Source organism: Triplophysa dalaica, chromosome 13, assembly GCF_015846415.1.
Source record: "Triplophysa dalaica isolate WHDGS20190420 chromosome 13, ASM1584641v1, whole genome shotgun sequence".
Lineage (NCBI taxonomy): Eukaryota > Metazoa > Chordata > Actinopteri > Cypriniformes > Nemacheilidae > Triplophysa > Triplophysa dalaica.
Genome location: NC_079554.1, coordinates 15,606,836 through 15,625,136, shown reverse-complemented (window position 1 = coordinate 15,625,136; position 18,301 = coordinate 15,606,836). Strand labels below are relative to the sequence as shown.

General features: G+C 38.9%; 1 protein-coding gene across 1 annotated transcript in view; it reads left to right on the top strand.

Annotated features, from left to right (window-relative positions):
• The window catches only part of nbas (NBAS subunit of NRZ tethering complex), a 134,606-nt gene extending 122,870 nt beyond the window's left edge, over positions 1-11,736 (top strand). The window contains 1 exon segment of the mRNA XM_056764246.1: positions 10,824-11,736. Within this exon segment, the coding sequence (XP_056620224.1) occupies positions 10,824-11,090 (267 nt within the window). The 3' untranslated portion in view covers positions 11,091-11,736.
• Positions 11,737-18,301: the final 6,565 nt, after the last annotated feature.

The following is an 18,301-nucleotide window of genomic DNA, read 5'->3' as shown; positions in this document are numbered from 1 at the left end:
GTTATTGCAGAACAAATTTGGGTTTGAATGTATTACAGTGTGTTTAGTTGAGCCAGGGGTACATGTACAGCATGATACAATTAAATATTAAATTCAGGATCCTATTTGACATAGTGATGTCCTGAGAAATAACATTTTCTTTGATCTTTTGAAGATAAAAGGGGTTGATGTAGTCTATGAGCATACTTGAACTTTCAGAGCTCCAAAGTTTCACAGATGTTTCAAAAACTCAAACAGGTCATGTACAAGTGTTATTGATGTTTATTGGGTGATTCTAAATTTGCCTCACCCAGTCATGGTAAAAAAGAATGATTCTCTTGTTCCTAAATATAATGTGATTTAGGAATAATATATTAAATGTGTTCAATATATATATCACTGTATATACAGTATAAAAGTATTTCAATTTTCCATTCACATTTATTGTGAATTTATTGCAGATTCAGGTTTCATACTTTCATCATGTTCTTACTTAAAGGGAACATATGGCACGAATACGTCTTTTTCTGTGCGTTTGGTGTGCTATAAGTTGTCCATGCAAGTAAAATTGCAATTATTAAAGTGTCGGAACAACAGATGCCTTCTATCTAAAAGCGAATGCTCACCCAGACCTGCCTGAAACACCTCGTGTAACCACACCCCTGCAAATCCACTTCAGTTCGTGCTATGATTTAACTAAGACCGCCCAAATGTATACGCCAGGAAGGTGGGCGTGCTAGTACTCTAGTGCGTAGTGATTGGTTGAACTCTGCAAGCGTGTGACGAAAACATCAGGTTCCAAAGTAATTGTACTTACAAGCACACCCACCTTCCTGGCTTCACCTTCCTGTGGAGATGGTGGTCTAGTGGGTTAAACCACTGAACTGTTAAATCAAAGGTTGCTGGTTCTATCCCAGCAGCCACCACCAGTGTGTCCTTGAGCAAGACACTTTACTCCATGTTGCTCCAGGGGGATTGTCCCTGTAATAAGTCCACTGTAAGTCACTTTGGATAAAAGCGTCTGCCAAATGACTAAATGTAAATGTAAATGTGGTACTGGCCAATCATAGCACACCTTGCTTTTCAGAGCGATGAGCTTTGTATTAAATCTGCGCGTTTTAGAGAGGCGGGGCAAAGAGGAGATACAAATTTGTTTTTGAAAATTATATTGTGTATACACATTGCATTACATCTAAAACAATCAACAATTTTCGTTTTAAGGATATAAGGATAGTTTACCGAAAAATTTAAATGATGTCATCATTTACTAACCCTCTTGTCATTTCAAACCTGAATGGCTTTCTTTCTTCGACAAAACACAAAAAAAATATTTTAAAGAATGATGGTAACCAAACAGCGGCACTACCCATTGTGTCCATGCTATAGAAGTGAATGGGTACCGACGTTGTTCGGTTACCAACATTCTTCAAAATATCTTCTTTTGTGTTCTGCAGAACAAAGATAGTCATGCAGGTTTGAAATGTCAAGAGGGTAAGTAAATGATGACCTCATTTTCACTTTGGAGTGAACTATCACTTTAACAGAGCTTAAATCTGCAATCTTCAAGCAGCAGCCCAGAGCCTAAACCACTGCACTACCTCGACCGCTCGCCTTAATATCGGTAAGGGTTCACTGAAAATTCATTATAGACGAAACTGACTTGGGAACTGACTGTGGATAAGCAGTGTCTCCGAAGGATCAATTAGAGGCCACAGTCTCCCTGATTCTAGATCAGATAAAGTCATGAAGCTGAAAAAGAGCTCACTTAAAATGAGAGTAATCTTCTCCCGGGACAAGGGGGATGTGCTTTCATCTCCAACATGATGGAAGGGTGGAGATAAAGCGGAGATCGGAATGTTGTGATTTGGTGTGGGCCAAGATTCTGACATCGGCACGATTTAGAATTTGTGTGCTTTGTCAGTGGTGTTTGTTTTGTGTTTCTTGCGTCTGTACGCTGCTTGGTTTTTTAGTAAGTGTATCATGTTGTAATCTATCAGATCAATCTGACTTTAGTTGTAAAGGGAGTTTGCCTCGCAAGGGCGCTCCCCTCTGAATGCATAAGACATTGATTTATTTAGTAACCTCCCCACCGTACTCCAGACAGACACAGATATAGTTCTTCTGCTGTGTCCTCATTTCACCTTCCAAACTGTTGCTTACCGAAAGCTTGACATTTTGCGGCATTCTCGGAAGAGCTGTTCCAGCTGTCATTATGTTTGAAGGATTTTTTCTGTACAGTAGTTCACGCAAGGGGTCTTACGCTCTGACAAGCTTAAAACGGCACCAGGATATTTACCGTTGAACCACGTAACCGCCACTGAATAATTCATTCCAAACATCGCAATTCTCTTCAACCCCGCCGTCCCACACAGCATTCGTGTGGGGTAATCGTGTTGGAAACCGTGATGTCATTCCACCACAGGTTGGGAATGAGATGCATGCGTCATCTTCTCAAAAGTAATCAAGTATCATTCATCTTTGACACTTGTCTTCTGTAAGCGTTTTCGTTCGGATCTCACCTCCGGTTCTTGTTTCTCATCTGTTTTCTTGACGATTATCTCTGAATAGGCTCATCAGCGTCGTTCAATTGGCCTCTCGTACAGGATGGCGAGAGCAATTATACTTCGCTCGTTCCATCTCTGTTTTTATTAGATGATCTGATTTGCATTGTACCTGCTTATAATAAGCTTATGTTTTATAATAGAATTATTGCTACGGAATGTGAATGTGTTGAATTAGCATGCGTCTTTATTCTTTGCGATGGGGTTGTTTTTGTTTGAGATTACGATGTTTAATTAGGGACAACAATAAAAAAATGGGGAGAATTAGAAGAGCGACTGTGAAGGTTATTGCGTTCCTTTGTTTGTTTTGCTTTTTCAGTATTGGGTGGCTTGTATTTGTGTATGAAGCATATGAAGCATTGGTACAGGCGATGCAGAAATACTTAAATTACAGCATTCAGAGTAAATTGGATCTCATGTGAAGATATCAGAATGCGTGTATTGTAGATTTGCACGGTTGCGGTGGTATGTAGTGCCGATGTCAGAACTTGTACAGACAAGAGTGAAGATTTGACCAAACAGCAATAAACAATCAACCTCCCATTTTCTTCTCAGTCAGGTCACCTTGCTGTATTGTGTGTTGAGGGTCCTGAAGACAAATGACTAGAAATGGGGATAAATGGGCATGTAATGTTAAGAAGCCCCAAGTGAAAGAAAAAACCATCAGGTGGTCCAATTTTTGATATATAGACCATTTTTAAAGTCAGCTTTTCACTTTTTCCATCTCACGCATGACAACTTTCGATTGCAAGGAACGGAATGCTGCAGAGCACTTGTACCTTCATGTAACTTCAAATTCTCAGGATATTACCTTTAGTTTCAAGTTATTCCTTTTTTTTAGAGAAACAATGCTTTTGGTGCTATTGATTTGAGGAAAATTTGTCGACTCAGGGTGGGTTTCATAGGTAGCTAACAATTATTTTTTTCAGCTTGCTTTTACGAATTGTTCTGGATAGTTTTTTCCCGACTGTTTCCTTTTAGCAGTTTGTCCAATGATTCAGTCTTTTATTTGCGCCTCTCTGCTCTTCAAGAGCTCTATTGATTTGGTGGATGGTCGTGCCGTTTCATGCCCGCACATGAATTACCTTATAGATTGGGGAGCTAAAAAATAACATTTTATTGCACATTTTTATTCGTCTGGCTAACATTTTCATTGGCTACGGCAGAAACAATAAACATCTGTTTTTCAGTGATGGGGAGGAGAGTTGGATTGATATGTGAATATATATAAAACTATATAAAGAATAACCTATTTTACCCCACACTTATATATTTAACAGATTACAATTTTGCTGCTGCCTTCAAGGTACATTTTTGTACAAAAATATGACTTTTTATGCTTTGATGGTAATTCTGCAATACAACAGAATGTAAATTGATACTTTTGTTAACCTTTCCATTTGAATTTGATTAATAGATAAATTACAGAACGAAATTTTATAATGTCAAGTTGTGTAAACATTAAATTATTTTCACCCAGTTTCGCTTCACATCACACTATCTAAGCTTTGCTGATGCCGGGTACAGAACCACAAAGTTGTTTTAGTGATGGTGTACCAAGCAACACTAAAGTAAGACATCAACATTAACATGAATAATAGCTCTTGCAATTACGGCGGTGATAAATGCCTGTTGAACTAACCGAATAAGCTGACAGTCCAGGTTCAAGAAATGTAATCTTACACACTCAACAGCAAATCAGCTTGTCTACACGTGTCTCTATTTACTTCCTCTGTTCTCTCAACCCTTTTGTCTTTTCCCACCTTCTCTGATTTGCATTTAATGAGATTGTTGTTGAACTCCAACATGTGGGCGTGCTGATATATACAATAACATGTGGTTATTTACTTATCACCACCTCTCTCTCTGTTGTTAGCCGTTTGGGCACCAGGTCGCTTTGAAACCAAGACTGCAGAGACCCGGTAACGGACTCGTTCTCCGACTGCATTCCCTCTCTCCAAAACAGATTTATGATTTAAATGATAAAAGAAAAGCCATGCATGCATCATTTATGAGACGGCAAACACCCTCAGTCATTCCAATTAAACCCACGCCGCAACTGAGAACCAAAAAAACAGAAGGAGATTGAGTAAAAAAAACATACATTTTTAATGTGCATTCCACGTGTGCACCAGCAGAGATTAGTAAACATTATGTAGATTTGTAAATAGACTGTGTTAGTGCGGATTGCTGTTATATTTGTGTGTGGGTGTTGGGGAGGGTTGGACGGTTTAGCAAATGTCCCCACAAGGGAAGTAAAGCCTCAATAAGCTACAGTGTAGTGCCTGGCCAATGGTTCCCACAAGGAAAATGTCTTAATAGACATTCTCATCTTAATGGAAATTTAAAAATGGAGATAGAAACTATTATAGCTCAATGCAAAAGCAATTGAAGTCAATCATTATACTGTTTGTAAAAATAAACATGTGTGTGTTTATGCACACATTTATGCTTTAGTAATACACACAGATACGGTGCAACCAATCAACATTACAGGCACATAAACACACACAAGCTTGGATGTAAGACCACAATGCCCCTGGAGAGCAGGGGGCTTTTTTTCTGGATCGATGCGATTTACTTTTATTCTGAATTTTATACGATTATGATATGAAATATTTATGTGTGTCTGTGTGCATGTTTCAGAGTGGCAGTCTGATCAAAGGTGCTTCATTAACCTCACCGCTGGGCTCTTTAAAGGCCATTTCTCCATTTAAAAAAAACATTTTAGTTTGTTGCCAGGCATTGATCCTTTGGATGACAGGTTGTTGTGAGCAATATATTTGGCCAAAATCAAATATTGTTTGTTCAACTTAGCAAGTTCATTTCTGGCATTTTCTCTCTATCTCTTGATCGTTCCTCCGTCTCTCTCCCTTCCTGTCATGCAAACACAAACACACACACACATACAGTAGAGACAGTGGAAGTTACTATCTTTATCGTAAGCTGATATGTTGCAGGATGAGCTGAGACAGATACACTTGGTGTGGTTGTCAAAGTGGAGTTTGTTTATTTTAAATTGAAAAAAGTGTTCAGTGGGGTATTGTGCTCTCAATGAGGGGTTCTCAACAGGTGGTCTGACGTGGTACTCCAGGGGGTCCACCAATTATTATGGGAAAAAAGATATTAAACAAAAATGCAGTGTTAAGTTTAACCAAAGTTTAAAGTTCCAGTGAAAGAAAAAATTACAATGCATATTTTTTCATAAGATATTGTAGTGCTTATTGTAAATAGTTTATCAATGTGGGTCATTCTCTTTTTAAAATCCGTGTGCCCTCATAATCTTAATCAAAAATCTGAAAATCCACTTTCTTCCTGTAATGACTGTCCACATTAGATGACGTATGTTAGACGGCTTGGGCGGAGCATGCATTCACTCGTCCCTTTAAACTGTCAGTCTGCTGCCAGTTCCATTTCGAAATGCAATGGCTGTTTTATACATCCAATCAAACCGCAGAGAAAGACGAAAGCCACACCCACATTTTTTCTCATTAGGAAAAACTATCGCACCTTCCGGTTCACAGGGACTTTATTTGCTAAAGTTTTGCTAAATGGTCGATAGCTTCAATATGCAATATAGTCATAGAATTAAATGCCCTCCAACATTTGCTTCCCGTCAAAAGGTTTTTTGTAACACTTACTCACTTTGAACTCATCAAAGTTATGAAGTAAAACGAAAGGAACTCTGGAAATGTGGTTGTAGCTAAAAATAATATACCTCTTCAGTATAGTCACTTATTACCTATAGTTTGCAGAAATGCTTTCGTGTCATTTTGTCACGTAGCTTCTTGGGGTCTCATCCTAAGATGCTTTTTAAACATTAACAGAGTTCTTTCATCCATTTGTTCTCATATTGAGTTCACTGAGTTCGTATTAGCTGCTCGTTCTTCATTATTTGGTCGAAGTCATCCATTTAAAAAAAACATTAAAAATATTTGCAAATTTATATTTTTATAAATTCATGCATACACTTTCATATTAAAGTTTTTTAAGGAAAATGCGAAACATTTTACCCAAAATGTTTGACTTGCTGTGTATATAACAAGAAAAGCTTTAGTTGTTTATATCTCAGTTTAAAATGTCTTTACAAAGTGTTTTATAGGAAAGTCATACTTGTATTTATGCTTATGTAATATTTAATTTGTATGGCAGTTCCTTCAATGTTTGTCGGCCTTTAGCTCGGCATGGCCAATGACTAAACTCCACTGCCATAATGTCATTCACTGCAACCTTCTCCAAATTGGCAGCAGTTAAGAAGAACATGTCATGAAGCATCACCAAGACCTTCACAGTTCTCGTCTAGATAATGATTCTGATAAAGTGCTTTCAGGAATAGAACACCAAGTATTTGAAAAATTACCATCAAAGAGGGCTCATATATATCACCTGTCATCTCTTCACACACACCTGTAGCTGAATGTCGCAGAACTTCAGGGGTATGATTCCATCTGTATGCGTTTTTATTCTTCATTCTTTTCATTTCTTTCTTTCTTTCTCTCTCTCTTTATCTCTCTGTGCTATGCTGTCCATCAGCCGAGAGGAATTTCATAGATCTGCTCTCAGTCTGACACACACGCTCATTGTTATGCCCAGAACTCATGGCTGGCCTTTATTCCATAAAGCACCCATTGCCTTTCTCTCTCTTCTTTTCTTAAGGGTGCACGGACCTGAACAAGTAGTCATCAAAGAGGTGATGAGATCTAACTCAAGAGTGTTTCTGAGTATATATGTGCAAATGTCAGTGAGCTTCTGTACGTATACGGTGCCGTATAAGTGAATTCCATTTGCATCTATTCTCTATCTCTCTCATTTAAATCTTTCTCTCTGGAATGATCAGAAATGGAGTTTCAATCAGGAGAGTGAAGGCTCTCAGCTTTCTGGTGAATGGAGGTGATGAGCCGTATATCTTAACCGGATCTTATTGCTCTTCAATATTCACATCTTTATCCAGTAAAATGAAGAAAAAATGAAACAATTGATCACGAGACGCGTCGTTTTTTATCATCGGTATGCGTTGAGGCATTGCAAGACCTGTGTCTCTGTCTTTCACTTTGTTTCAGTTTAAAGCTGCTTTTTTTGGGAGGACAAATATTTGTGCATTTATTTCTAAAGCCTGCTCTCTCTCTCTCTCTCTCGCTCTCTCTCTCTCTCTCTCTTTTCTTTCGCTTTGTTTTTCTTCCTCCTTATGAAGTGGTTTCTACAGTTGGCCGATCTTTCTTCACAGTTCAGCGCTCAACATTTTAGTTCCGACTGTCTTCATTCTTCTCCATTTCTCCTTCATCTTCGGTTATTTCCCCCCCTCTCTCCATCCTCCTCTGTCGATTTCTCTCACGCTCTTTTTCTTTCATTCTTTCTCACATCACACTTGCCGTTCCTTTCCCTTTTCTCCGTCTGTACTCAAAAATTACTCTCCAGAAAAAATAGAGAACAACAACTTGAGGGTTTGGCCAGGAAAGTAACTCTTACGTTATAATTTAAATAGAAAAACGTGATTTTTTTTTGGTGAGATCTACAACCGAGACGTAGATGATTGATGTTTTTCTTATTGCTTTGCTCGCAGCATGAACCAGTGGCACAGGTGCATGCTGGGTAAAGTGCAGCTTTGAGTCTGAATGAACCGTGATTGTGGTGTGCAGGTGTAGATGAGATGTCTCGCAGCTCTTTTGTATGATTTCGAAGCTTGTGTGTTGTTAGATGGAGGGAAAAGCCAGCATGGATAGTTGATAAATCATCACAGATTATTTGTGTGGGAAGTCGCATAGTGTTTTTGGATTGTGAGAAACGTGTCCGGAAAGAAACTTTGCTTGGCAGTATTAACAGTGTCAGTTTATTTGAGTTCCATCAGATGCTGTTAATTTTACACCGAGAGAAGTGTTTTGACTCTTTCTTGAGATGAAGCCATTAAAATGGGCACTAATAATACCTCAAGTATGACCCTCTTTTGTTTCAGACCTAGTTTCTATGAACCGTTTAATGCATACATTATTAAACAGAAAGCATACTTCAAAACAAGAATTACATTTTTATTACAGAAATATATATTTTTTGGTATTTAAAACATGGTGATTTTAATATGTTTTTTTCAAACACATTTTGATGTCATGCAGTATGTAAATAGTGTGCATTTTTATAGTTTTAGTAGATTAGTAGATTTAGTACATGTATTGCGGTCTTCACCAGAGTATGATTAGCACATTTTGTAGGAGACCATACGTGACCCTTGATCACATGACCAGTCTTGAGTAGCGATATTAAGTAAAGATCATGTTCCATGAAGATATTTAGTAAATTTCATACCTTAAATTTATAAAAACTTTATTTTTGTGAGTGGATGGACTGCCACAATGCCCCTGTTTAACAACTTCAAAGGCAATTTTCTCAATGTTTTTTGGACTCTCAGATTCTCAGTTTTAAACTGTTGTGTCTCAGCCAGATGTTGTCCTATTCTAGCAACTCATGCATCAAATAGAAAGCTTATTTATCCAGCTTTCAGATCATGTAAAAATCTCAATTTCGAAAAATTGACCCATAAGACTGGTTTGTTGTACAGGGTCACATATGAAAAATCTATAGTACTATGGTAAACTGTAGTATACAAATTTATCATTAAACCCTACTATATTTTAATATATACTTTAGTCAAGTTCAAAAAAACTGTAGTATCTAGTCATTTTACAACAGTAAATTCTACATATACATTGGTAAAGTATAATTACCTTAGTAATTTGATAAATCTTAGTATTTTTTATATCCACTAATATAAAACACTATAGTATTTAGTAATTTTACCACAGTTTACTATTGGTAATATTATAGTATACTATACTATAGCAAAATACTATATATACTATAGTTGTTTTTATGTGAGAGTCATAGAGTAATGAATGGGGATCAAAAACAAATTATCCGTGTTGATTCAGACTGTTTTCTCGCAGAATGAATACATGAAGTATGTCTCAGATCATTGATATACATAATCATACACTCATTAGACCTCAGAGAGCTTCAATTACCCACCTTCTCTCTTTCTTATATTTTTATCCCAATTGAACCGTTTACATTACTCATTTGCGAGCAGAAATGACTTTATAGAGGAAGACATTGATGGAAACATTAGAAGTAATTAGTATCAGATGTGTTTGTGTCAAGGCCATAACCATCATGTATCCTTATTGCGTGTGCTGTGTATGTGTATGACACAATCATAACAGAATGTTTTCCAATATGCGTCAGAAGCGAGTGCACGGTCAATACAAATATATAAACTCAGTTTGGGTGTTTTATATCAGCTATTAACTTCGCGTCACATTTAATACAAGAACACGCACGCGCACACACAGTCGAAGGGCATCATATCTCCAGTAGTGGGCTCGCTTTTAATCAAATTTAGAACATAATTGATTTTACACTGTGCTGACTCCTACAGTATCTCGCCTGTGTGTTTTTCACCTCTAAAGCCAGCAGATGAATAATTTATTGCGAAAAGAAGAGAGCGTTGCCGGGGAGACAAGGTGCTCCCGGTCCCTCCGAGCAGGCCGGGGGTCACAGAAGGGTGGGACAGCTCTGTGTACGGCTCATTTATATTGTACGTGACCTCTTTCAGACATGCAAGTGCAACACGGCGACTAAACAAAACCCACACTGATAAACAGATGAACAGAATACGGGGGCCCGGGGGAAAAGCAGCCGTGTTCTGGCGGAGGCGATGAGATTCAGTTTGTTTATTAGTGTAATAGTGCAGGCTTATTGGTTTACAGGACCTGTTTACTCAAAGTGTGATGCAGTCATGATAACACAGAGCTAAATACAAGTGTGAGTGGGGTTCACAAGGCTTCGTGATCACACTGGGAGTGTAAACAGAACGGCCCGATGCATCCTGGTCTATCAATTTTTTTAGCTGTCAATCAAATTTGATGTATATATACGTAATGTTTCTGTAGCTCATCTGGTTGAGGATTGCACCGGCGTCATGGGTTCGATCCTCGGGGAACACACATGCTTATAAAAAATGTATATCTTAAATGCACCGTAAGTTGCTTTGGATAAAAGCATCTGCCAAATGCGTACATATGAATGTCCTGTACAGTATGTGGCTGTGAAATGTGTACATGAAATCCAGGCTCACCATTTATACTCGGATCAACTGAACTGATGTTAACATCTGGTGTATAAAGGTCTACCAATTCATAAAGAATACTTGAATATGAGAAATTCTGTTTAAATTTGAAGGCTTGTTTACACATTTACTAAAGCATTTATTGATTTTTTTTTCTCTCTGTGTAGGTGACTGAAGATGTGTGTGACCCTGAGCTTCTGTCTCTGCTGTTGAATGCCGGGATGTTGATCTGCTGTGTGGACACAGCTCTGTATTCTCGTCTGATCTCTCACATGCTAGCTCAGGGGGATTGGGATGTGGAGAAGGCTGCCCGAGAGCTCCACCAGGCCGGCCACAGCACTGAGGCCGGCTCCTTGCTCTTGTCCTTCCGCGGATCTCACCCAGGGCTTTTCACCTTCAACAGCGCCCTCGCCGTCGTTCGAAAATGGCTCTGAGGGAAGCATGTGGGCACACCATGATACAAAGGGATTGTGTGTGACTTTGAGAGTGTCATTCTGTGTGAATAGGATTATGTTAATAAAGGAAGGATGCTAGTCTTTCTCGTCTAAATAAAATCTAAATATGAATGGACCGTTGGCACGAAATGCTAAAGTGCAAAAGTCAGTCATAATTAACCTGAGCTTCAACATATCAGACTATGTACTGGACTTCCTGTTGGCAAAGGATTCAAATCGCTTTCCTTTTTTCCTCTCTCTCCTGCCATCTCTCCTGAATGAAGCCCGGTGACACGGGTGTAATTACATTACTTCGGCTGTTTGGTCACGCTAGCCTGCGCTAATAATTATTATAGGCCAGAGTCGGAATTGAAAACGCCGCATGTGTGCTGACGGTGGGTTCGCACGTGTATGTGCGACTTCACGGCTGATCGTTCCGTGCGCAGCTTTTGCTCTTTCTCTTTTGTAAGGCTATTAATTATTTTTTGAAGAAAACAGATTAGGCCTTCGGGCGGACTCATGCACATGATTCTTTAAACACACGCATACGGATGCGCTACAAACTGTGTGGGGTAATTCAGCAGTAATGTGACTTATCTGTGCATTTTAGGTGAATTTGTCATCAGTATTCAATAAATGTATCACATTTAAAACGTGTGGATACGTGTCTTGCTTTAATCACCCAGTGGCTGTTTTTTATATTTTCCAGAACTTTCTGTAATACCTCACCTCAAATGCTCTCTACGGGACAAAGAAAATATCATGCTAAAATTGACTTACCTTTGTTTTAAAGGCATTTAAAATATAAAAAGTAAAAGTATGAATGGTGCTTCAAATCGCGCCACAACTTGTGTGAAGCGTGTACATCCAAACACAAAATAATGTTGGTACCAATGAAGGTAATTGTGTTTTTACCAAAACATGTCAAGCACAATGTTCTTTTATCAGACCTCAGATCATTGGTGACGTTTCTAAGTGAACACACTTATGATTTTATCTGCTGGATGATGAAGCACTAAAAAAAATGATAATAGTCCCACAGACTTATCTTATCTATATATTGACTTAGCAACAACAAGCTGCATTCACTTTTCCTATTAAAATGTATTTAAAACTGCTACTGCTGAATTTCTTAAAACAACTTCTGTGTGGTTTGCTTTCTTCGTAAGCTGTAAATTAAAGTCTCACCTCTCAAGAGATTGTCTGTCAAGGGAGAAAGATACAACACATGTCCTGATTAACAAATGCATAATAGCACAAACATCAGCAAAGTCATTATCTCTTCTTATTGTGACTCATAATTATAACTGATATTGTTTCTGTAATGATGCCGTCTTTGAGTTATAGCTCAGAGTAATTGCCTGTACCAAATGTGCCGAAAGACATTGGCGCAATGTGTTGGCAGCTGTGCCGTGGGGAGGTTGAAGCCGGAAACATTAGCCAAGGGTATATATTTAAAACACAAAGAACATTCATGTCAATAAACGCATGCTTGCGGTTTCACAATGACCACTTTATTAGGAACCTTTTATTTATAGCAAGCACTCTTTTCAGTGTTTGTTAGACATCACGTTTTTGTGAGTCATGTTCAAGTACCCTTCCACTGCTATGCTGTTATTCTTCAAGAAACAGCTCGAGGGATACAATACACCTAAATCCTTCTTGAGGATTTTAAGGTAGACTATCTGCAAAGCTCATTCGGAAAAGGCCTCAGTTTCACTGAACCCTTGAACTCCTCTGCATAATCCTATCTTCAGATCATCTACAGCAGATCCACACAAGCTGCCCTGTGGACCCTATTACGCATCACCAAATAAAAACCATGGAGGGAGAACCGAGGCGGTGATTGTATTCTTCAGAATAACTTTTGACGTCATCGTTCTCTGCGGCGTATGAGTGTGTTATCTTTTAGAGATAATAATTACACCATAGCTTACAGGTAGACTGTACCTCATCATTAGGTGGCTGTCAACGTTCTCGACAGCGAGAGGCAGCGTTCATTAATTTGGCACACTTATGCGGCGCATAATGATAATAACAGCCGATGAAGCTGACAGCCATGTTTTGCATAAATATGAGATTTCGCGTGACCTAAAGTCCCAACAGAAGTGATTGAATAATAAGCTACAATTGAAAGTGTTAGCTCACTTTTTTGTCTACGAGTGCTAGTTTATGCAAGTTTTTTACCTTTTGGTGCTTTAGTATCCGCCATTGATTTATAGGCCTAGTGATGTAATAAAATGTGATGTAATAACTTCTAATACATGACTAAATCTGTGTTTCTGTGTCCGCATTAAAGGAGGTGGGTACATGAGGTCAAAAAAAAACCTGGTATGAGGATATTTGCGATTAAATAAAACAAGTTCAAATCTAATGACAGTATCTAGCTGCACTGTTGTTTTTACAAACTGAGAGACGATATGAAATTACAAAGTGTCTCCTGACTATCAGCACGTCACGGACTCGTGTAGATAAAGTTTAACGATTTAACCTGACATGCTTTATTCTTTTGATGTTAAAATGTGTCAAATTCACTCTTTGATGCTTCAGACTTTGAGGAACAAACTTTCCTCAGGTGCGTACCCTGATAACACACATACATCTGGCTTACGTCTATTTGACGTCTGCATTTACATCTGCAAGACATCCAAAATAAGTTTGCTCATCTGCATTACGTCTCGGAGATGTCTGCTGTCAGACGTCATATAGACCTCTAGAAGATGTCTGTAAGATGTTTTATGATTTAGAATGGATGTAAAGCTGCTCTTTCTGAGATGTTTAGCAGATGTTTTTACACAGCAATTCTCCAAATCTTTAACAGGCCTATTGCAGACATTCAGACGTCTCCGAGACGTATTGCAGATGAGCAAACTATGCATTGTAGATGTCTTCCAGATGTAAAAAGCCAGATGAATTGTGCTATCTGGGTATTGTTCCGCTTTTGTTATACCAGCTACAGACACGGATATTTTCATGTAGGCTTATAGTGTTGTGGGCTTTAACAGAAAGATTAGTTTATCTTCAGAAAGATCTGTATCTCTGTCGACTGATGCAAAAATGACTCCCCAATTGCTTTCTTCATCAACATATTCGCTCAAAAGCCAACGTGTGAATTCAAAGAACGCGCACGGCGCTTTAATACCCAGCTAGCTGATCTGGAGATCTGGAAAACATCTGCGTCGTAAAAACATGCTAAACATCTTAGAAAGAGCAGTTTTACATCCATTCTAAATGATAAACATCTAACACACATCTTATAGATGTCTATATGATGACAGTGGACGTCTCCAAGACATATTGCAGATTAGCATGTCTTGTTGATGTAAATGCAGACATCTGCCAGATGTTTTTGTGGTATCAGGGTCATCACAGATGAGCAGGAAGATTAAATGGAGGTTTTCAGAAAGAGAGAGAAGCCAAGAATGTTTCGGGCCAGTGGAAAGGTTATCTCTCGTTCTTAAACAAGCTATAACAGTTTCACTACAGGCCCGCTGCACGTTTGACAAGGAAAAAAATGTGACAGCAATTAAAGACAAAGGGACAACACGGATTAAACGAAGAATGCTTAATCCCCAAAATCCTCGAAAACCTTTGAATACTAGCCAACCATGTAAGTTTACCCCAGTGCTCCCCGCGTATATCCGCAGGTTAAGTCTTACCTACGAAGATGCGTGTCTACATCCCTTTCTACACACATTCGCTATCAGACTTTTGACCCCCTCCAGAGAGAAGGAAGAGTGAAATGAAAGATTGAACGTTGTTGCACTATAGAACAGGGGGAGAGAGATGAGAGGTACCAAGATAAGGGTGAGCGCGAGAGAGCGAGAAAGGACTCGGGGATGGGGGGATGAGAGGGAAACCACTTGACAAGACATGAAACAGTGGAGATTAGAGAGGCTGAGAGACAGAGCACAGCAGGTCTTCAAAAGCTATACACACACATACATACAGAACTTTACACAAGCGCCGCTCGGTGAGATACCTTTGCTTGTAGCATTCAGAAGGCTTTCTTGACAAAGAAATACTCGCAGCAGACGTTTTATTTTCTTTTAGAAGAGAGTCTTAAATACATAAAAATATAAAGAAATAAATAAAAATGTTTTATCAAAGATAAATATTAATGTGTCTCACGAACATCCATTAAAAACATCAATAACGTTACTGTTACAATGACAACGCAACTGTTTCATGACGTCACGGCATTCGTAAGTGAAGCTCAAGTGTCACCAGCGGTCTTGCTGTCCAAATGCCAGCTGCGAAAATGAATTTCAGACTTACTGGACTGTTTGGACATTAATGCCCTCATGCGGGAAGTCAACCCAGAAAGAAAGTCCACTTTTTGAGCTTTGCATGCAGGCCGGCAATAATGTAAGACAGTTATTTCTTTATTTGAGATTGTAGCTGGTCTACAGTCAGAATGTATACAGGTTGATTTCTATGTGCTGTTGCCATTCAATAGTTTTAAATGCGTGACTGGTTTGCCCATGGTTTATTATAGGTCGATGTTTGAGTGGTTAAGCTGCTTCCAAATACAACAGATTGTGCTTGGGCTATATGCATCGTTATTACACGTCTCGTTGGAATGCTTGATTCTGATTGGCCAGTCGCGGCATTCCAAGGTTCGTTATTCCCAGATAATGACCTCTCAAAACCAATAACGCACAGTAACCCGGACGCAGCAAATGATTTTGACAGCTTTTTTGACCTCATATTTACAATCGGTTAAATCAAATTGCCTGTTCATGACATTTGAATGTTGTTTCTGACCTCAAAACCAAAAGTAAACACCTTTTTCTCGCCGAAGGTCTGCATTCGGTAAAACTTAGCTGACAAAATATTTCTAATTCACATGTCCCGCAAGTAGCCGTGAAATAAGCGGGATAATGTACAAAGAGACTTGTGAAAACAAGACTTAAACGTGCTTTCAGTCCTATAAGAGATATATATGGATGTGTATTTTATATTGGGTCCTATCAGCAGTGACCCAGAAATGCTTATGTCAAAAAGCTCATGACCTGTTTCTCTCCTCCAGTGTGTGTCTTTGTGTCTAAATGAGACAGGCATGTTTAGTGTAACTTTTACGAGTCCAGCTTTTCAAGCTGGCCAGGTACATTACTTACAGCTACAGCTGAATCTCTGATCAGTTGCCATGGCTACACAATTTTTTTAACTGCAAGTGCCAGTTCGAGAGATGTGAAGTGATTCCCAGTGCTGCCATTAGAGTGACCAGTTGGAGTTGCGGTATGTGCGAGCATGTTTTTATGCATGCTGCTTTGTGTCCGTGCGTACCAGGTTTCTATGGCAGCAAAAGCAGGTGTCATCTTGTTATCTTGTTATCACAGCTCAACTGTATCCCTGATGACCTGGAGGCTGCGAGAAACAGCAAGGTATCGAAATCTACTTGTCGAAATACACAAAAGTGTCCGTCGTCTCGGGCTGTAGCCATATGCACAACAAACAGCATGTGAGGGAGAGAAGGAAAATGGCGCAAATGAGGAAAAGCTTTGTAACATCAAGAGAGTAGATGTATGTCAATTTAAGAGAGATGTTGCTAGAGTTTGGGCTTCTGGCTTTAATGCAAAGTTTTGAAATGGAGCGTAAGAGCGTAGACTAATTAAAGCTGTCGGGAAGGAGAGAGATGAAAGAGTCTGATAGGATCTGTGTAAGTAAGCGACCCTGGGGTGAGCTTATTTAGTTAACTTTTGTACTACTACTGGTGACACTCGCAGACAGACACAAGCTCTTTTATGTAGAAGGGTTTGGCGTTGTTTGTCTTTTTCTTTCAGTCTGTTGTCAGGGTATCTAGATGAGTTCACAACCTCGCACCCGCTGATGTACTTTGAATTTGTCTTGTAATGTCTGAACGATAATAAATTGAAAATTGTTCATGACAACTGAGTCCTTTTCCAAATGCTGTTATCCAAATAAGAACGATACAAACACAGACAATTATTCATAAGGAGACAAGTACAGTTTCACAATTATGAGAACTACATTTTTTTTGCTAGACTTATATAGAAGCAATTACCTGCACTTGTTTAATGTGTGTGTGAATGAGAGATTGAAAAACATTATGGAATTGCTGTATTGGAGATGTGTGGCATTGTGAGTCTGTGCATGTGTGTTTTATGTTCTTGTACGGATTAACTGCTAAAACCAGTGACTCTTAAAACAGTGAGAAGAAGATTTCACACTCCAGTCAACCCTCCCTTACACCCTCTCTCTCTCTCTCTCTCTCACACACACACACACACACACACACACACACACTAGTGTGCCTCTTTTCTCGTCTGTAAATCAGATATATACAGTGTGCACGAATGGCTTTATCCTAAGGCACCTGTACATTTATATTACAAAACATCTTAAAAGCAGCCTCAGAGAGGTGTTATAACCATTTACTTCGTTCGGATGAATCATATTTGTGCTGATGTTTAGTACAAGGGCAATCTTACTCGTGTTATGTTGCTTAGTTAACCGAGGCACTTAAATTGCAGATTTGAAAATGAGCACTCTATTGCCTCAGGGTAACAAATCCATTTCCATCTTTTTCCATTTTAAGCAGATTATGCATATAGAATGGCAATGAAATGGTTAATATTAAGTCCATAGTATACTTTAAATGTAAAAGAGTATGTATCTTATCATCTATATGTAATGACATGCAGATATGCAATACTATTTATTTCCTGTCAAATGCCATGTAAGCGTACTCTCTTGAATAACCCTATAAAAAAGGTTAAAAGAGTCATATGACACGGCTAAAGCGAATATTATCGTTGTTTTAGATGTAATGCAATGTGTATACTCGATTTAAGGTTCAAAACGCTGTATTTTCCACTTACCGTGCATGTTTGTATCTCCTCTTTGCACTGCCTCTCTGAAATGTGCAGATTTTCAACAAAGCTCATTGCTCTGAAAAGCGAGGTGTGCTTTGATTGGCCAGTTAACCAGTGCGTAGTGATTGGTTGAATACTGCAAGCGTGTGACGGAAATGTAACGCCTCTTACCATATTTGGAACATCAGGTTCCAAAGCAATAGTACTGACAGTACTGACTTGCATATACATCTGTCGACTCTTACCACGAACTGACGTGGATTTGAAAGTGACCTATTAGTCAGATATGGTGACCCTCTGCATTTAACCCATCCAGAGAGTAGTGAACACACACACAGCAAGTCGAGAACACACGTACACCTGGAGCAGTGG